The 21,988-nt window shown below is 32.9% G+C and overlaps 1 protein-coding gene across 1 annotated transcript; it reads right to left on the bottom strand.

Moving 5' to 3' along the window:
• Positions 1-95: 95 nt before the first annotated feature.
• On the bottom strand, positions 96-17,965 carry LOC125051032 (voltage-dependent calcium channel subunit alpha-2/delta-3). The gene is made up of 19 exons (XM_047651196.1): positions 17,529-17,965; positions 16,846-16,927; positions 15,790-15,900; positions 15,305-15,569; positions 14,549-15,072; positions 13,893-14,112; positions 13,605-13,741; positions 11,248-11,286; positions 10,174-10,320; positions 9,746-9,820; positions 8,073-8,254; positions 6,435-6,638; positions 5,428-5,582; positions 4,466-4,736; positions 3,569-3,866; positions 2,811-3,059; positions 2,016-2,130; positions 1,035-1,450; positions 96-277 (listed from the first exon to the last, which is right to left on the bottom strand). Exons 1-19 carry the CDS (start codon positions 17,600-17,602, stop codon positions 170-172), a joined length of 3,672 nt encoding a protein of 1,223 aa, XP_047507152.1. The 5' UTR covers positions 17,603-17,965; the 3' UTR covers positions 96-169.
• Between the last annotated feature and the right edge of the window lie 4,023 nt (positions 17,966-21,988).

The raw sequence follows: 21,988 nt of genomic DNA, 5'->3' as shown, positions 1-21,988 counted from the left end.
AAGGTAGGTTGTAAGAGCCGCACACCCAATAAATATCGATTGAGCTGTAATGGGTCAAGGTCAATTGTAGTATAGGTTTTGAAACTTAAAGACGCTTTGAACAAATACATTTTATTGTGAAAATAAGAAAGGTACAAAATATATTTAGTACCATATTCGATGTTCAGTATCACGTGAAGAGTTTTAAGTTGATTAAAGACATCAGTGCAGTTACTATTAAGAAAACAAAGTTTACTTTCGCAATACATCCCCGTCCGCATGCTGTTATGTTTCTTTCCTGCAAAAAAAGGAAAATAATTTTAATTGTTTTTTAGAAAAAGACCTACGCTACAACTGAATAAACGCGAATTTGATGTTCGTGTTATATCTGTTAACGTAAAATTGTAAAAACCGTTAGATTGTAATCTATCTCGCGAGATTATAAACTGTCGAAAGATTGTGAACCTCAACGAACTGCTTACAAATTAACGTATTATTATTCGGTAGTTATATGAAATTGTTGGGAAGTAAAATTAATCTGTAATTGACCAAAGCAGTTTGAATGATAACTAAGATAGTGTAGTACAATCTACAGAATAATAATACGTTAAATTGTAAGCAGTACGCTGAGGTTCGCGAGATAGATTACAATCTAACGGTTTTTACAATTTTACGTTAACATATCCGTTAATGAAGTATATAAGTTGCGATTATCTGTTTATGATTACTTTAAATGGAAAATATGTGATAAGCTGTGTCTACAAACCCGAAATCACATCTATTTACTTAGGTAAAGATAAGTGTTAATGGTTATGTAGGCGGCTTCGCTTTGTACCTGTGTATGCCCGAACATTACATAATGTACTTATAATGAATAATTGTATCTAGTTTTTTTTTTTTGTTTTTACATAAATGTATATATTCTTTGTTTTATTGTTTAAATTACGTCTGGGTGATCTGGAGAAACTGCTTTTCGCAACAGGCTATCCTCTGTTGACATTTTTATTTTTCTCGTTTTGTTGTTTCAAACAATGTTATCATTTCAATCAATTTACCTTATCGTGATATGTGAAGCAGCCCTCCAGTCTTCGCCTCGGAAGCGCTCCCAAATCCAGTTTATGACAAGGCTCCCTACTCGTAGTAGAATCTATTGTCGGCACAGGAATTGTGTTTGGTGGTATAGTGCAATTATCAAACTTCCACGAACCGCGCTCAACGACCACCAGCATTAAATTTGTCTTCGGGACTAAAGTCGCCCAATATGGTGGATGACAGTCGCCAAAACTTTCTTCATAAACGACGGGTGATAGTATCATTGAATTGAGGAAGTATGACTGGTTCAGAATGTACAGCTTAATGCTGTGGTCGCAAGAGAAGAAACGTTTGCCTTCTGGTTCTTCGTTGGCTTCTATGGTTTCGTTTTCATTGTTTGTTTCGGGGTAGGGGGTGGTTGCCTCCATTGTGTCGCTCACTGAAGTAATTTTAATATTATTACAATATTATATACGCGTCCTTTATTAGTGGTTAACATACGTAATGTAAGGTAAAATCGTTAAAAGTAATTATTTTATTTGGCTTGGTTATCGGACCACACACTATAGTATGTATAGTCTTGATTACAATTAATTTTCACGACAAATTGGTCGCAGAAATAAATATCAGTAAAACAGTGTTTTTAGTAAGTCCACACAAGTTGACAGACGGGTATTATAAATAATTTTAAGAATGTGGTAATGAAACGCCTGCTGGTGTGTATCTTCAGAAGCGTGTTTTGGTGATATTTTTTAATAAATCGTTACTCTGTCAGAACTCTAAAAAATATGTACCAAGGGGAAGGTAATAAGTATGTATTTTTTTGTCTTTGTAAGGAATATACTCAAGTGCTCGAAAAGGATCAATTTGAAAATTTTTCACCATTAAACTTTTCAAATTGATCCTTATATTATAATGTAATGTACATTATTACATTATAATATGGGCTATATTTATTACTAAGATATTAAAAAATGTCTAGTGTTTTATAAAACAATAATTACCATAAGGTTCAATTGTAGCTGCGTACAAATGATTTTTCCAATTTGCAAAATCAAATAATATTAAGAAGGCCTCAGTTAACAACCATTTGAATAAGTTTGACGCAACATCAAATATCTGAAATTTTACATTTATATTTTAAATAGGTTTCAATAACAAGCATAAAGGCCAGTACTCTGAATAGCAATACCCAAACCGATAAAATTAAATCTCGCATTACCCGTATCGCTGGTGAATGGTACGGAAACTCAACAAAAGACGGGACCACAATCTCTATAGCTATAGAAGCTACAGGGTACCAACCCTTGCTGCGTTAGCATTGCTTTATTCCCTTCATGTAATTAAAGGAATAGAATATCGAAGTCGCGCGAAGTCGTCGCGTAAAGGTACACTGCCACAGGGACTTAATATTTATTTTAGTATGTATAGTGTACACCATATAGTGGTTTCAGCGTGCAATTCTCATCCCTTAGGCCGTAGGTTCGACACCAGCTGTGCACCAATGGAGTGCGTCACCAATTGAGTCTCTATGCGCATTCAACGTACGATAAAAGAAAACATTGTGAGAAACCCGGCATGCCTTAGAGCCAAAGAATTCGACGTGTGTCAGTCACGGCTGATGGCCTACTTTGTTTGTTAAGATAAATAAATGATCAAAAAACAGATCCAGAAATCTCAGGTCCAGGCATAAAAGGTTGTGTTATTTTAAATACTATTTTGAATTATTGTTATATACAGCTTAGATTAAGATAACAATTTTAATTAATGATTTTATCTTTATATTGTAAAAAACTTACCGATCCCCGTATCGACCAAGCACAATTTGGAACTTTAATCATTGATATGGGACAAAGTGCTTGATAGTTGAACACTTCGACATATTCAAAAATTTTCTTATGTATGAACGATTGAAGTACAAAAGGTTGGACGCGACCGAAGAAGTCACCAACAGAATTGTCGTCATTCTCTTCAACCAATACAACAATGTATCCCGAACTATCGATCAAGTAGCAGTCATATTGCCCATCCTTGTTACACGTCAGCTCCTGAAAAAGTTGAAATGTATCGATCCTGCCCTTATAGTTATGGTCACAAGCTTCCAAGTGCGTCCAAGTAAGTATTTAAGATGAAATTGCTCATGTGTAAAATAATCGCACTGATGAAGCTGAAAAATAATATCAACGCCTATTAAAGTCTGCGCTTGACAACGATTAATGGTTTAATAAAAAACAGTATTTTTTAGATGACTTATGAAAGTAATCAGTAAGACGAGTGTGTTTTTGCAGTTGGGCATAAATTACTACGTAAGTGAATGTATGTTTTCCACAAATTTCAAAACTGAAACTGAACTAAACTGTCTAAGTTTCATCAACGGTTTAGTACTTGTTAGTCCTCAGTTTTCTTATCCCATCCCCTTCATAACCTTTTTTTAGTTAAAAGGTATTTTATTAACATCGCCCCACAACGCAAAGCCTTTACAAATTTTCTTACTTTCTTCCAAAGTTGGGGAGAATATTTCACGTGTAAATTATGTGCTCGAATTAAATGTACTTACATCTCCATCCCTATTAGTAATATCCTGAAATACTTCAAGGAAGTTGGAATGCAAGTATTGGAACCCAACGACTCCTGCAGGTGTTTCGGAATCACCGTCCTTGTAGAAAATTGCGTAACTGGCTGTTATTGTTATATCTCCTTCGCTATTTTGTACTGAGGGTCGATTAGAAATAGTTGTATCTAATATTGGCAACGGTGTGGCGATCACTAAAGATTCTTTGCTTATCATGTGCTGCAGTACGGCAGCTTTGTACCAGGTCTCTTCTATTGCGTTGTGGTATTTGTCGCCGAATACTCTGAAAATATGTCTCCATTAAGTCGCTTTAGATATGATCGTCATGTAAGTCTTGTCTAGTCTTTGAAGTGTTAAGAGACGAATATGCATTCAAAAATTGTATTTCCTTTGATATATATATGGAAGAGTATATCGCATTAAAAGGTATTTAATTACATGAGTTGATAAGAAAAACATATAATATATAACGTCGGAAATGTTTTGTTATTTTTAACAAATTTTCAATATCGTTCTGAGAGGATCAATATTCAGTCGGAAGTCACATTTAACATAAGGGGGCGTCCATAAATTACGTGATGTGTTTAAGGGGGGGGAGGGGGAGGTATGGAGTTAGCGGAAAGTTGCTCAACATTTCTTTTTACAATAACAATCCAACAATTTACGTAAGAAACCCACATTTTGAAAAGTCTCACGTGAGATTGGCGGATGGGGGAGGGGGTTGAATAAAATCTCACGAAATCTCACCCCTCTGGTGATGATCTCCCCCTCGGGAGGGAAGTACAGAAAATTTAAAAAAGCACCTCACGTAATTTATGGATGCCCCCTTAAAATAATATTGCTTATTTATTGTTTTTCTTTAAGAAAAAAATTAATACTAACTCGCCCTTAAATTTTTTCTTCCTAAAACCATTTTCATTGACGATCTCATTCTTGTCATCATCGAATATGTAATGCCACCGTGTTAGTCCACTAGATGTCGCTATAAATCGTACACTGACGTTGTATTTCTTAGCTAATTCCCTTTCCTCCGCCGTGGCGTCCCAATGTCTGAAGTATGGACTGGATAACTTCGCGTCAAACACCAACTGCTTGACCAAATCTTCATTACAGTAATAATCGTCTTTGCCTAATGGTGTTGTACCGCAATGAGCTGAAATGCGATAAACGAATTTATTATATAACTAAAGTCTTAGTTATATAAGAACAGAATACGTTAGTAGTGTACATGATGTATTCTTGACAAAAAAATATATAAAAAAGTTCTCTCCACACTGGCCTACATTCTCCAAACCGCAACGTTTGACTCATAGTCATCTAGAAGTATGCGTCGAATATGTTATCCTGCATTACCTAAAATACGTACCTACGAACTACGGCAAAAAAATGTTTACCTACGAAGGCGCACGCTCACACAAGCTCTATAATAAACTACCCACAAATATAAAAAATATTACTTCTTTCAATTCATTCAAATTGTCAAGTGTGTTAAAAAATTACTTTTAAATTCATGAAATATATTAGAAAATTACTTTTAAATTAATTTCTTATAATTACTTTTAATTCATATTTCTTTGGTTACTTTTAAGTTTATGTACGGCTATCTTTTTATTGTCATTATTTTAAGAATGATGATATGAGTATTATTCTCATATAAGTGAAATTTTTGTCTTTTTTGAGAAATAAAGTCTTTAAACCTTAAGCTAGAATAAAAAAAAAACATTTAGCCTTTCAGCAGTATAAGCACACACTTACTATTTTTTTTAGAAAACACAAGTACATGGTAGATCAAGTCGAAGCACACTTTGAATTAAAAACATCTAATTAAATTAGTAAATACCTACTTTCAATATTAAACGGCACATCCTGCGTTTCATCACCGTATTGTTTCTTTGTTATATCGATTTTGTTCTTGGAAAGATTTACAAGGAACTTAAATATCTCAACTTCAAAATCTTCCGATTCATGTCCTTCTAAATAATGATATTTGCAATAAACCCTGAAAATAAAACATGTATAATATTTTAAATACACATTTATTTTTTTAAATAACAAATTATTACTTCCACGTCGCTATTATCGAAAAAATTAACAGTTATTTCTGTATGATTCTGCATATCTGATTAAACATCAAATCTTAATACATATATATAAATTACGTGTCACGTTGTTTGTCCGCGATGGACTCCTAAACTACCGAACCGATATCAATCAAATTTGCACACCGTGTGCAGTTTAATCCAACTTAAAAGATAGGATAGCTTACATCTCAATTTATACCCGTAATATTATTTTATTGCAAAATATTTCTTTATTATTTGATAGTCACAATTCTTACAGATGGCGCTGTGTTGAAAGTACCAACGTTTCACATAAGCTACAATTTAATGGCATAACCACCAAAAAAGCATGGTGGATTGGTGTTCTCCTGCCGTTTCTATTGAATAGTTTACTACTATGTAATACAACAAAAATCTTAGCCACAGCAACGCTTGGCCGAGTCTACTAGTCTAATATATAAAATTCTCGTGTCACAGTTTTCGTTGCCATACTCCTCCGAAACGGCTCGACCGATTTTGATGAAATTTTTTGTGCTTATCCGGTATCTATGAGAATCGGCCAACATCTATTTTTCATCCCCCTAAATGTTAGGGGTAGTCCACCCCTAAATTTAATTTTTTATTTTTTAGACAAAATTTTTAATTTCTATTTTTTTATGATACAACATTAAAAAATACATACAACCCCTAATTCTCACCCCTCTACGATAAACCCCTATTTTTTTATTATAAATGATATACATGGCAAAACGACGTTAGCCCGGTCAGCTAGTAAAATTATAAAATATTACCAGTCAGGATGAACTCGATAAGTGAAATTGAAGTAACTGGTTACATTGACACCAATAAGTTCTTGACCCTGTTTAGCTTCTAAGGGATTGTCCTTCAGCATCAATTCCGTGTCCCCATATCCCATAGGTAACGAAATACCCATAGAGAATGGCGTACCCTCTAATTTATTAAAGAAGTAATCGTGTTTCACGCGAGCAATTCTCCTGAGAACAATATTGGTACATAAGAAAACGAATGATAACAAGCTTTGTAACGCTTTTAGATAACATTTAAGTCTCTACTCAATTTTCATTTCTCGTTTAACTTAGTAATAATGGATAATTTAATATTACAAAGCAGATATTATCGCTTTACTTACATTAAACGCAGAAATTGTTTTAGTTTCTGCGTTAAATGTAAAAAATTTCAATGATTTGAAAGTTTACAAAATAAACAAAAAACATGTCGGAGTTATTACAATATAGAATATGTACAATCACAGACATGTATTATGTTGCAATTCTATTCTGAAATATACAATAGATACCATAGATTCTGGTGGAATTTAAAGAGTGTCGTATTGTTATATACGTAATACATATACTACACTATAATCAATATTATTAAAATCTTTGTATTTGTATGTATAGTTATATGTATGTTCACATTATTTTACGTAACTTTTAACTTTCTGTTCGTAGCTTTACCAATTAGATTGGTACTAATCGTATTCAATATTGGAGTCTGTGTAAACATGAAATTGATTCGGTCGCATTTAATAATTGAATTGTTAATTGTGATAATATTATCAAAATTGAGTGGTATGAATTTACATTTCTACTATTTCCAATTAACTAAGATGAGAAGTAACTTAATAAAGTTCGCTCGTCGAGGTGAAAATGAAAATGTTTAAACATTCTTGTAATTCTACATCGCAGATATTACCGAAGATTGTCTTCCTACTAAGGATTCATAGTTTTCTTCTACACGTTTTGTAAAGGTCTTTTGATTTTGGGTTAATTATTATACTCGAAACTCAGATTTATTTACAACGAATATCTCATAGGCATAAAATAATATTTTCTTTATATTATCTTTTGTTAAAAGTATAATTTTACTATATTTTTGACGTGATAACGTCTTTAAAATCGTTTTAGTCGGGTGACATGTTCAGAAACTTGTGTCACACCAAAACCTCACGAGTGCGATCGCAGGTATAACGAGAGAGAGACGGACCGATCTCCCGTCTCATCTCGAGCGCTGCCAGTCATTCCGTGAATGTATGAAGAAAAATGTATATCATAGTCGAATAAGTAAACTTGTCATTTTACACCCGAAATTTATCATCAAAAGTGTGAATAAAACGATAGATGTAATTTAAAATTTGAAAAAATTGTTATCTTCATTAATTCCTTACTTCCCAAAAACTTATATCAGCAATAAGACGTTATCACGTAAACATCTCGATCGTAAACCTACTTTACAAACAACCAATATTTTTAATTAGGCTTGAGTTGCTCTATAGGAAATATTAAAAAGAAATATATATACGTTTATTTATGGTATATTTTTTATTTGAGTAGTTTAAAAGATTTTTAAAATATATATGATGTTAGCTTAAATCTTGAAATTAAAGCCTGAAATTCTTTTGCACTTACCTCATATTGTCATAATGAAACAGCACTTTGACATTTGTCATATTCCCGTCAGTACCATTTACCAAATGCTCTCTCAACTGCTTGATCTGATCTCCAAGCTCTCGAGGACCCTTACCATCATCCACTTGTTCCACTTCAACGAAATCCACACTGTTATAGTTCTCTTGAAGTTCATTATTTATCTGTATTGCAAAACAATAATAATAAACAACGTGGCTTTGCTACATGTCCAAAATATTATAACCTAGAAATTTAACGGGACTTAGGTATTTGACAATTTCTCAAGGTGGTCTTTAAAATGTTAGTGTATTGTGAAAATCTTTTCCTTTAAATGTCAGTTACTTAAAAATTCTCTCAATGAACGTTTAACACGCCTGCCCTGCGATTCTGTAACTCACTTTTCGAACTCACACAGCGGTTTTCGCATCGGCGGTTGCTCTAAAATCAGTCGTGAAGCAGAAAAGTGAGTTACAGAATCGCAGGGCTGGAGCGAAAACGGTCACGTGTGTTTTATTACGTCACATTAAACTCAGCAGTTCTTATACTTCGTCTCAAGGTAAGATCAAAGTCAAGACTAGCGCCAATAACAAAATCAAATACGTTTGTGACATACGAATGCGCCTCTGAATATGTATTTGTAGAATAGTTTAGTAGAAGGAAACTATATTTTTTTTAAATCATAATATATATATTTATTGTTATAGTGCCATGATTCAACGTAAAACATACACAAAAATACACACTGAATTGTACCTCCCAGTGCCGGATTAGCCATATAGCAAGAGTAGCAAATGCTACGGGCCCCGCGAACTTAGGGGCCCCGCGCTCCAATGCCTGTCTGACCGTAATATAAAAAGTATTAATTTAGATAGTAACGTCAAATATCTTGCATACCTTTAACGCGAAGCTTTTGCTTCCACATTCCACTTCCACATAAAAATAAACTCGACTTCGTCAAGTATAATCGTAAAAATAAGTACGTATTTATCTTTTTAGCGTTAATTTTCAAATTTTAATTATAATCGATATACATATTTAGACTATCATGTTATTTGTACCCTTCAGAATTTTATTTTTATATAGGTATACATTTATTTTGGGAGTTTACGTAGCCGAGATTGTACTTTTCTAATCGATTTTAATATAATATCGATTATAAGTATTTCGAGGAAACAGGCGAACTATTTAAATCCTAAAGCCTAACCAAAGGCCCCTAGGCAGAATTTGCTACAGACCCCGCGCTGGCTTTATCCGGCACTGGTACCTCCTCGTGTTTAAGGATCGCAAAATACAATAATGTCCTGTGTTGCATAAAATATCATTGTCCGTGAATTGGGATTAGAAAGAATTATTCAACCTTGTAAGCATTAATTACTATAAATCAACTTAAGTCGTTTTATTCACTTTGTTATTTAAACTATATGCGAAACTAGCAATTTCCACTTGTACACATTTTAATAATTGACCAGACACGCTAAGCCTTCTTTGTGTTGCCAAGAAAAGTAACTTTAGAGTTTGTTTATGCCATAATATAAATCCAGGCGGATTAGTTCAGCGAGGTTTATTCGGCATTATTAACGAAATATATAAAAATCAAATTCTAATATTACAAGATTTTCTGTTGTATCATTGCTTATTCTCGTATTAACTGTTAAGTATGAAATACCACTTACCGTAATAATTAAGAACGGGTGCAATAGAAGATATCCATTATTGCTCACAATGAATGAATAGCCATTGACTCCAAGCTAAAAAAAATTGCACGTGTATTTCAATGTCATATTAAATTACACAAAAAGCGTCTTATAACAAAAATCTCGCGTTTTCGTTGGAATAAAATTATGTATTGATAAATTTAATTAAATCATTAATTTATTGAAATTATAAATTTAATTAGAATTTAAAATTAATAACCTTATGTATCCACAGATAAAAAAGTTACTTATGAATTTGCATATATATCTAGAAAGGCGTTATATTGCATTCTTGGCTTTTATTCAAATGACTGGATTTTTTTGAATACGTATAAAATAGTAATCAAACGCCTGAAATTGTTAGCAGTTTATTGCTTTGCCATGCCAATATTAAAGCTGTTACGCACCTGATGTGGTTGGGCCAACTTGGCGATGCTGTCTATAGGCACATCTGTACCAGCCACTCCCAGTAATCTTGCATCATTGTGATTCTCATTGTAGTTGTAGTCAAATGCTGGAATCGCAACCGATGTCACTAACTTGTCCTCGTCGGGCTATAAATGAAACAATTGAAAAAAAAAACTTAAGATTCTTTAATAAACGAAAAATTACATTTAACTAAATATGAAAATTTGAGATGATAAATATGAAACTAAAATAAGTTATTGCACTCTCTAATTACTAATTTTAGGCGTCCAAAGAACTTCAAAACTTCAATCAAAGATATTAGAGTTTATTTTGTACATTGTATAATTGGGGACCCACACTATTATGTGTGTGGTTTATAAATATACGTATTAAAGATATAATGTATCCTTCGTGCACCATTTCTCTCTAATGAACCATATTCAATTTTGTAGTCAAACTTTAGTAGTGTATAGTAGTAGAATTGGAGAATTGAATTGAATTATTTTTTGTACAAATCATTACAAAAACTACATCATAAAACCAACACGAAATATATTCGTGACAGTCCGCATACACTTAACATAAGTGTGTGGAAATCTATTTCGAAGGAATTCAATATACTATACAATGTGCCCTACAATTTTCTTTTACCCCGTAATTACAGAAATTCTGGGTCGGGATGACCCGAGGGTCTCGATATTAAAGAAAGAGTTTGTATAAAATTTTATTCGTTCGTGTTTGGTAAATAAAAGTGAAATATTGTGGGTAGAATACTAAGGTAAGTAAGTGTACTTATGTTCATAATAAGCTAAGAATGTCAATATTAAAACTATGAATAATTAATTAAATAAAAATTATGAATGAATAATATAAAATAATAATAAAAATGAATAATTATTTAATAATTAACTATTAATTTTTATTTTTTATTGTTTTTGATGTCTTATTTTATTTTATGTTTTCTTTAAGTATTGTTATTTTGTGTGTTTATGTGTGTGTGTTTTCGTTTGCAATAAATGTTATGTCTATGTCTATGTCTATGAATAATATATATGAACAAATCGTCGACTTACCGTTGAAACATCGTTGCTCACATTCCATTTCTCAGTTCTCTAAAATAAAAGAACACATTTATTTTAAAAGATTACAGAGTCAAAAAGTCTTAGTCAGTTCTCACTTTAAAACAATTTATTGATTAAACACAATGTGTGTTTGCCACCGTATTCGAAAGCAAACTACATATTTCGACGAATGTAGTTTTCACGCTTTCTATGGTAGAAACTACATACATAGACATACTGAAGCAGAACTAAAAGCTGTTATTTTTGTTCAAATCCACCATTAAACCATCGAACAAAAGTTTAAAATATTGAAAGAGGTTAAGTAAGGTGACTTTCGACAAAAAAAAGAGTGGCGGAGAGTTTATTGCCAGTTCTTCCCTTCCGTTCTACGCCCTTGATTTGAGAACTGGCAGTTAATTTAAAATTAGAAGCATTTAATGTATATGTCTTTTTTTGACGTTCATAAGTGTACATTGTGTTACCTACATGAATAAATGATTTTTGACTTTGACTTGACTTGTCTCTCACTATCTTCCGGAACCTATTTACTATGTTGTTCGAAAATATCTGTCCATTTTCAGGACCTGGTGCAGCGGCTGGCACATGGACCTGGCAAGCCCAAGCAAGGGAACTTTGGATGGAACCATTGATTATTTTTTGTTCAATAATGACTTAATTAGGTAAATAACACCAAATTGTGGTAAGGATTTGTGCCCTCATTGGCTACTTTATGTATAATAATCATTTGTTTTTAAATATTTCAGTCAATAGATCACCTTAAGTAACAATATTCTAAATTATTAAGGAAGCTTCATTACTAAACCTGGCATTTTTTATATTCTACACATTTTGCATAGTTGTTTAAGCTTAATTTAAGGCAAAGAGCATACAAAAGATCTTAATTTTCGGTTCATTCTCGAGTTTAAATGAACGTTTGTGAAATACTTTGAAATTTGGCCGTGCCGGTTTCACATTATGCAGATGAAGCTTGTTCTGTGCGATATAATTTCCAGCTAAGCCTGTTGCTCGCGCAGTGAGAATAAATACGAATTTATCTTTCATGAAACTATGAATTTCCAAGTTAGAATAATTTAAGTAAATGTGCTTGTATTTAAAATTATAAACAGCATACAGACTATTTAAGAAAAAAATTTTATAAGAAAATAATAAATTGCTTTTGAATTTTACGCTAAACCTTCAATAATTCATTATATACGTAATAACTTATCTATAAACACTAAAATGTTAATATTAAACGTTGTTGTTGACAAAAAAGACTAATTTATCTTTCTTTATAGATATTATTCTTCTTATAGTGCCATCTCCTTGCGAAGGTTGGCGATCATCATGGCTAGTTTGATTTTGGATGCCGCGCTTCTAAACAATGACTTGGTGCTTTGACCAAACCATTGTCTTTAGTTTTTCAACCAGGACGTGCGTCTGCGGCCAGGTCTCCTTCTACTGCCACTTTGCCTTGTATGATTAGTTGAAGGAGCTCATAGATATGTATATGTAGTATAAATGTTAAGATATCTCGTATAGAAGCTATTGCAAAATAAAAAGAATTTGTAAAATAAGTAGACTCCTTATTATCATTATTTTAATATACAATTCATATGCTTTTATTTACATTGAAAGTTTTATGTAACAATTTAACACAAAGAATTCAGAAGTGTCTCCGTTAACAACGGACTCTTGTAATCATTGCTTTGTTTGAGACTCTTTTGTTCTATGAAGAAAATTGTCACACCGAGAATTATGTTTTCTTTTATAGAACAAGGGGGGGAGGGGGCAAACGGGCAGGAGGCTCACCTGATGGTAAGTGATAGCGCCCCACCCATAGGCACTCTCAATGCCAGAGGGCTCGCGATTTCCTTGCCGGCCTTTTAAGAATTGGTACGCTCTTTTCTTGAAGGACCCTAAGTCGAATTGGTTCGGAAATACTTCAGGTGATTTCACAAAGTGGTGGTGCGCGGCAAAAACTGCCTTGAAAAACGCTCAGTTTTGGAACGGCGGACGTCGAGGTCATACGGGTGGAATTTCGTACTCTGCCTCGTGGCCCGGACTGAAGTACCATCTTGCCTTGCTGAGCACACCAAGCTTTAAGCTTTATATATACGTAATTTATCGACACTTGAAGGTAGGAATAACTTTAAAAATAAAGGATTTCCATGTGACCTTTATTTATTTAATATTAATTTTTCCTTTTTAAAAGGGTAATTTCTAAAATCCTTAGTTCATTGACTGTCATAATTGTCAGTTTCCATCTATTGAAGTTTCGGCTAGTTAAGGTAGGATAAAAAACAACATATTGTTACACACTAAATTGAATTTAAATATGTTGATTTATATGCTTATCGGCAACTTACCGTATAGTCAATATTGGCATGAGTCCAAGTGGGTGGTGGTTCCTCCCCTGCTAAAATCATAGGACGAGCGATGACGTTGATGTATTTTAGCACCTGCTGTTGAACCTCTTCCACAGAATGTATGTGCACGAAAAAACCTGACAAAAAATGTGTAAACGTAATCCGTGTTGTATGATTATGTTTTTTGCGACATCTTTTTTTAAATGGTGGATTATTTTAAATATTCGAGGTAATTTAACTTTTTATATTATTTATTCATTAAATTATCGTTTTTTAAAGAAAACTCACCTCTATTTAAGCAAGCCATCCACTGTATTTCTCTAACATTTGTGACCTCTTTGCCGATTAGGTAGGTGAATACTCGGACAGGTATGTACGTTTTTCCTTCAACCGTCTCACGATTGTACTCCTCAAAGACCTCGGTGAGATTTCCGGGTACATAGTCTGTTATCACCATCACCAACTGATTGCACCCTTGAGCACTAGTCACATTGCAATGGTGACGTCTCTATAAAAGTACATCTGTTACACATATCATCGTTAGGTATAGGGATTCAATTTTTTTTTGTGTGGATACTATGTCCGGATTGCCTATTAAAGTGTATTGATTAAAGTTAGATGTTTTTATGATTATTATGTAATTCAGAGCTAATTTCAGTCCGAGAAAATATGTATCTATGTAAAACGGAATAATTTAGAATTCCATATAATTTTTCTTGCAAATCATTAACCTTAAATATATCCCGTAAATACTGTTGATTCAATATATACAATGACATACATAATCCGTTATTTAACAGAACAGGCATTTTGTATATTTCATCAAAAATTTCATTAAATTAGCTAATGATTTCAATAAAAAAAACGCTTCGTAATAAAATGTAATAAATTGAATGGCACGCTCACAAAGCCAGTCTTGAATAAGTATTTTAATAAACAATTACCTCTTTCAAAGTTGTAAAAGCTTTTTTATACGCCTCCGTAAGGTTGGCGTTTCCTCCCAGGGGTACCTTGTGTTTTTTCCCACCGTCAGTCGGTTCTAGCGTGTCACTTATTGTTGACAAATTCTCCGGCGTAGCTTGCACTAGGCCTACGAAACACGAAACTACTTCCGATGTATTCGCTTTAAACGTATACACATTTACATAATCGTTATTCGACAATGTGGCTAGAAGTGATTGCAAAGTTCTCCGTGCCACATAGTTCTTAAATCCAGTCATAGAACCAGAGACGTCGAACAAGATTATGACATCTTTAGAGCAGGTCGCGGCTTCTATGTACCACGATTTCACTCGACAGTCGTATGTATCAGCTCCGTTCATGTTCCAAGGCATTCCGGGGTAGAATCGTAGTATTCCATGCGAACTTCCAAAATATTGCCAGACTAAAGATGGATCGGAGTTATAATTCTTAATAAATATTTCATTAAGCCCCTTCGACCAGAGTATTGCCTTTAATGCGTCTTCCTCTAAAATAGAATTACTTATGAATTTAAGTTATTTAAAAATGTTTTTAAGCGAGCAATAATGTCAGCCAAGCTTGATTTAGTTTGGTTTGGCATTTCTTAGACTTTGTATCACTAGGGTCACACATATTATCATTTTAGTTACCTTATTGTTTTGTACTTTCAATGCAACGACAGAAACAACCACAACAAAAACAGAAAAAACCTCGAATAATGTGTTCACATGTTTACAAACCTTTATAATAAATATTAGTAGGAACATGTATACAACTCATGTTTGTATTGGTATCGATGTCATAGAAATGTGAATCCTTTTCTAATGTAACATTAATATAATCCCCATTGTTTTTGGCAAATTTGGGAACTTCTTCTGTTCTCTCTAGCTCATTACCATCTTCGTAAAAGAAATTAGAATATTTAGCTGAGCAATAACTGATTGAATTATTTGCTTCGGTGAAATTAAACTCGGATGCAAGACGCTCCGCTGTCGCGTGAATGCACTAAAATGTAAAATGAGAAATTTGTAAATTCTATACAATTTAAAATTAACTTTATTTTACCTAAATTTAACATTCAATTTATAAAACCGTATTTGTATAACAAATTTGCGTTAAATAAGTAACCTAACCTAACCTAGACGATATAAGGTAACGTTAAAATTTAACTTATTAATCTTGAGATTATTTTGATTTGAAATCATTAGTTGTCGTTGTAAAGTACCTTAACAGCGTTGATTTTCCTCGTCAACATGGTACTGACAGATCGTAATGACGATTCTAAAATCTGTCCTCCATCTTTTTTCTTGACACTGGCATTCATTTGTTTATATTTCTGGAAAAAAGCGAAGAATAAAGGCACTCGAGATTTCTTGCTCAAATAGAAATTAATATACTCCGTAATGGAGACAAATTTTTCACCGCTGGTATTTATTTTATAACATGATGGACTATATATTCTATACGATATACATATATATAGACGCACTGTAGACTTAATTGTATTGTAAAAAATTAAAGACTATTTTACGAAGTTGCGTACGTAACAGAAGGTAAATTTCTTTTTGAATTGAGAATCGGGGATCGATTTTTAGACTTGTTTCGAAGGTAGAAATACTTTAGAATCAACATCTTACAACCGTTCTCAGAAATATAACAATTATATATATTTAAATAACATTGCGTCTTTGCTATGAATAGGTAGGTATATATATATATATAATACCTTTTAAGCGTTTAGGTGTTAATTAAAAATAAATAATGCATTATCATGCATTTCATGAAATGTTAGTACTTCACCGATTTAAGACAAAATTTAATATAATATATATACATACTGAATTACAACTACATTTTATAACATTATTCATTTAACCAAGATCAGTTCTTGGATTTTAAGTGTAAAAGAAAATATACAATTATACAATTTATTATTATATATATTTTCACGTATGTATCTCGAATCCATCAAATACATGTAGACGTAAGTGCCTTTTTATTTGAGGGTGTCGAAACGAGGCTCTTAAACATTTAACACTGACTACTAATAGAATATGCGAGATGTTCACTGTTGCCTGCTTTGGTACTTGCAGCTTTAGAGCGACAGTAACAATAAGAAACAAATAATTAGAGAAATGGAAGAATAAACCCTTAAAATATTTTATTATTTATATTCCATATAAATACTTTCAGTCACAAAATGGCTAAAACGTATAAGAGGCCTGTTATAAGAATTCAATTCAGTTACAGTCAATTGAGCAAAAGCTCTTCGGTAACTTACAATCCTGATTTGATCCGATTTCGTGAGCGACTCGCTGAGCCTCCATAATTCGTCGCCCAATGTTCTGGCCCACTCTTTAACACTGAAAATAAAGTAAAAGCTATACAATAATTTCTAAAATTATTTCATTTTAGAAATTATAGTATAGACCAAACCAAAACCAAAAAATTGTTGAACAAAGAATTATAAACCGCGTTTGTCTCGTGGTATATTGATCATTAAAGATTTACTGAGGGACGATGGTTATCAATTTACCACTTTTGTTTAATTTGTACGATTAACTTGTATTTTTAAATAAACGAAAATACATCATAGTGTTTTTTATTCTTGTCGATTGAAATAACATAAAACCTAGTTCAAAAATAACATATTATAAGCACGAAAGATTTGTGAAATACTTTAATATTTATATTTTTACTATTCGTTAGAAATTATTGATAAAGAGAAAAAGTCAACATTAGAAGCTACTTATTAACAGTTGAGATCACACGACAAACTTGTTGAGTCATCACTACATTATTACAACCTTATTACAATGGTCTGAAAGTGCAATATGACCATAGTGTACTGTAGTAAAAACATTGCAATGAACTCAGCATGTGGCATAAATCTTTATAACATTGGCCGAAACATAAACTTTATTGAACGCATTCTTAAATTAGAAATAATTAACAAACACATACGTATCAGATCTCCATGCGGGAACCGGCTCTAGTAAAATAACTATAGTAAATAAGAACAGATATTTGTGCTGCATCTCGACACACTTCACTATCCAACAAACACTACGCGATAAGGCACATTACACAGATAACAATCGGAAAATAGAATTTATAAACTCTTAACATGTATCAATTAAACTGAAAGCTTTCACCGGTGTGAGATAACGAACAAGGCCACTACGTGTATAAATATTTACTAACAGGACGTGGATATAAAAAGTTCTACGTGCTTAAAGCGAAGGCTGAAGACACTAGAGGTTTAAGGTAGTCACAGGTATCACAACGCGGTTCGAGTTAAGACTTGAATATGGTTTCGCGGGCGGGCGGCCTGGCCCGCGGCGGAGTTTGCTGAGCCGCGGGCGACGTTATTCACGGCGGACGCACGTGCTACGTCTATTCTGGGCGGGCAGCGATTCACATCGAACGGGAGCGAAGTAGGTCGGCGCTCGGTTTGCCACAGTACAATTAAAACAGTTACGAATTTTTTGAAAACGCTATAGCTAATTACTGTTATCGAAAAAATCCCAATCAAAACTTATTCATTGGTACAAATGCTTACCTTATTGAATTAGAACAAAACATTTTGTATGCTTCGATATTTGTACTTGGAATCGCAAGTCTGAAATAATGGCAGCACTGTCACCGAGATAAAAAGGCGAATTGGAATGATACGTAAGCAAAGCAAGAGTAGTGGAATTGCTATCAAAACAATAATCAGACGGATCCGTGCCCTTGTATCACTTCCATATCTTCCTGGTAGAAGAAACGTGGACAGTCTTATCCTGAGAAAGGGAAAGGATTGACGCTTTTGGAATGTGCACCACATTGAGGCGAATGATAAGAATACCGTGGACCGCTAAACGCACTAACGCATCAAGCCTTAAGAGCCAAGGAGATAGAGGAAAATTATTCGGGCCAGTTCTTAACATAGCTGTATGGGACCATGATGCTCAGATATGAGTTACCTACCCAGAGAGAGAAGACATTTTGGATTTTTAGCCCGAAACTAATAACGATAATTATCAGAAATAGACGATTTTAATTATTGACAATCATAGGATTATAGGATTTGTATTGGTGACGCATAAACAAAGCGGTTTTTTTATTCCTTGTACTTACAGTATCAAATCCGCCTCGAAGCTAATACAGCTTTATTGGCCTATGAAACTCGATTGTTTGATAACTAAACTGATTGTTTTTTAGTCTGTGGAACTGTATGCTTTCAGTTTTCAATCGTTCACAGTTGTGCACCAGTACAGTAGTTCAAACCACACTGATTTAAATTTTTCCTTTTTTCATTTGACCTTTAAAAATAGTAACTGAATGATGTACATTTTTGTGTTATATTCAATAATTATTCATAATTTTATTTTATTTCAAATTTGTCTTTTTTCTAAAACTATATTTCTTCTATGAATAAATCCTTTCAATAGACAGTAACCTAAAATATTTTTTGGATTCTATTTTTGAAGGATGTATGCACTAGATTTTTACGCTCTAATTAGTCATTTAGTATTCAGACACAAGTCTAATAGACCAGTTCAAATCTTACTTTGAATACGAAAGTGAAACCAATGTGTGAATCCTCATTGCGTAAGTGTATTCTTTACCATCTCTAAAACTTAAAAAGCCGCACTATCGCCTACAGGCGTAAGTGAAGAGTAAAACGTAGTTTAATAGGCTTACTTCAAATAGGTTTAATGAAATCAACTCAAAGTTTAAAGGGTCCATTTATACTCTACACTGAATAAAAAAAATCTGGGACCGATATTTTAACATGATAACCCATGTTTAGGGCACAATTCCTAAATTACGACGGTTATAAACTTGTTATCGTGGCTGTTACTGCCGCCCGCCCTACGTCTATGTAAACCTTAAATTGTTTATAGAATATTTAAATAAACCTTCTTGATTATGCTATTCTTACTATGAAAAATTCAATTTGTTAGATTAATTTTCCTGGAGACTTCCTTCTATCATGTTAATAAAATATTTTTTTTGGCTTATAACCTAGAACAGCGCATCAATATTGTAATTCAGCTTCAGCTAAAATAATATTTGTTTTAAATTTTTGTTAAAAATGTTTATATTATGAATTTAAATTGTTAACTAACAAAAAGAGCTGAAAATAGTATCCATAAAAAAATTCCAAAAATTTTATTTCGTAAAATATGGAAATAGTTACCATTCATTTCAGCATTGAAGTGGAATTGATATTATGCGACCTTGTTTTATGACATCAAAAGCCCCTCTCGAGTGGTATATCGAAACTCGGAATATCAAACTCTGAAATGAAATATATTACAGCTTAAAACGAAAGTAGTATTTTGAGCTACGCCGTCTTTAATCAGTAACTTAATTTGATACAGTTGCGTAGAATCGATTCCATACAACATATTTTGCCGTCAATTATCTACAAATATGTTATCTCGTTTAGAAGTTCGGAGAGCGATAAGGATACGATATTTACCACCTATTAAGTATGAATAAAGATCTTGAGAGACTTGCGATTTAAGTCCGGTGAATCTTGCCGTAGGATAGAAATCTTCTACCGGTCTGTATTAATGAAAAAACTCTCATTGGAAATAGAAATACGTTACGTAAATTTCAGCATTTTGTATTGTGCTACATACATGACTTAGGAAAATTCTTAAAAGTGTGTGACTTCTTGGCTCTCGGCGATGCTTTGAAACTTAAGAATTTTTCGGCATTTGTATATTATCCGCTCTAGAACTGACTTCCAAAACAAAACCTTATTTTGAACTTTCAAAGGAATCAAACCATGAAGTCGTTTCTCTCGCAATAATGTTATTATATTGATTTCAAGAAAGCTTGCCTTAAATGACGTCACAAAGAATAAGATGTCATGGCTAGAGGGTGGATGTGGATAGCTTAGGCGCCGCAATGTCGGCACACGCTATAGTGCTGTTAACATTTTGATTACGCCCTCATAAATTCGCTAAATGGTCCTAATTTACATATTAAATAAATGAAGACACTTTTGAATCAAGAATATATTTTGGGATATTAAATTTTAACTTTATTTAAAAAAAAAAAATAACAACAGAGTGTCTAATAGAGATTAAGTAGTAACTGTTATTGGATATTTTTCTCAATATCTTTATTAGTAAATTAGGTTAGATTTAAATTACTGATTAATCTTACGTTAAGCTAGATTGCCTATGATGTATCAATGAAGAGGCTTTATTTTTATTTACAAAAAAATTAATTACCTAAATTCGATCTCATGCGAAATTAAAGTTAAGATTTAACATAGTTTTTAAAGTATAACTATGTGTTTTTACAAGTTTCTATCATTGTTGTAATCACAGACATGTGTAATTTGAATTAGACTGATTCTTTTCTTGCACAGCGTATCAACAATGCAGTACCTTCGTGAGGTTCGAAATACATATTTTTATTTTATACATTTTGATGAAGGTGATACTTTGACTCAGCCGATCGTCACACTTCATTCACTCACTTTTTTGTTTCGCTTTGGTTAAGGTAGACGCACTTGAATTTGATTATATTTTTGCCAATTCTATTTGCTGTGCCTTCAATTTTATAGCCTGTTTAAAGGCAAGGTAAGTATTTGTATATTATAAGTCTAACTTCTCTCATTGTTCCCATACTATACGTAATTTTATCCTTATCCTTACGACTGACAATTGTATGCCTTTTTTGTGTGAAGGATATATCGAGGCGAGGTATGTACTCCTTATTATTTTAAGTTAAAGTTTAGTAACAACGTTCTTTGTGGTACTAGGGCTGTTCAATAAAAAGGAATAATGATTATGACGCAATTATCTTTTATTAACTGTTCTTTTATTATTCGAGGGTCTCTTCAAAGTTTTTCATGTTTGTCATGGGCTGTTTCTTCGGTTCCAGGTTATATAAGTGAAGTGTTGTAACGTCCATAGTTATGGTTCGAGCCAAGAATTTTGTTACAGATGTTGAAAATAAGCCCAAATAGCTGTATGAAATTCTCTGTCTCGGTTGTATCTGCACGTCAGAAAGCATTCTGGGTACCCAACGTGCCTTTTTGATACCCAAATGGTTATATATAATATTATGGACACTGCCAATAGAAGTTTTAATAATTTTACATAGATAAAATGCGCGAACTTCATTAATTTTACGAACGCAAACGAACACGACGTAAACAAATGACTTTATTTAAAAAATAAAACAAAAGAGACTGGATTGCTTTCCTTATTATTATTATATCCAATATCTGGGCTATGTCTGCCAGTAATTATTTTTTTTAAGCAGAATATTTCGCAATAGATCGCATTATCACTATTTATTGAACAACCAGGAATACGTACACCCAGGAAATGCTACCAGCATTAAGGGAACTCTGCGTAGCAACCAATTTGTTGGGATTGTTCTTATTTAACAGAAATTTATTTATATTT

The sequence above is a fragment of the Pieris napi genome, chromosome 1 (assembly GCF_905475465.1).
Source record: "Pieris napi chromosome 1, ilPieNapi1.2, whole genome shotgun sequence".
In the NCBI taxonomy this organism is placed as follows: Eukaryota; Metazoa; Arthropoda; class Insecta; order Lepidoptera; family Pieridae; genus Pieris; species Pieris napi.
The sequence above is the reverse complement of the archived record's forward strand: the minus strand, read 5'-3'. Positions and strand labels throughout refer to the sequence as shown.

Coding starts and splice junctions, on each gene's coding strand:
- LOC125051032 (XM_047651196.1), bottom strand. CDS start 17,602: ATGCAGCACAAATATCTGTTCTTATTTACTATAGTTATTTTACTAGAG. Junction 8,255..9,745: donor ACCCGTTCTTAATTATTACG/GTAAGTGGTATT, acceptor TTTGCAATACAG/ATAAATAATGAACTTCAAGA. Junction 2,131..2,810: donor CTTGGTCGATACGGGGATCG/GTAAGTTTTTTA, acceptor GTAAAATTTCAG/ATATTTGATGTTGCGTCAAA.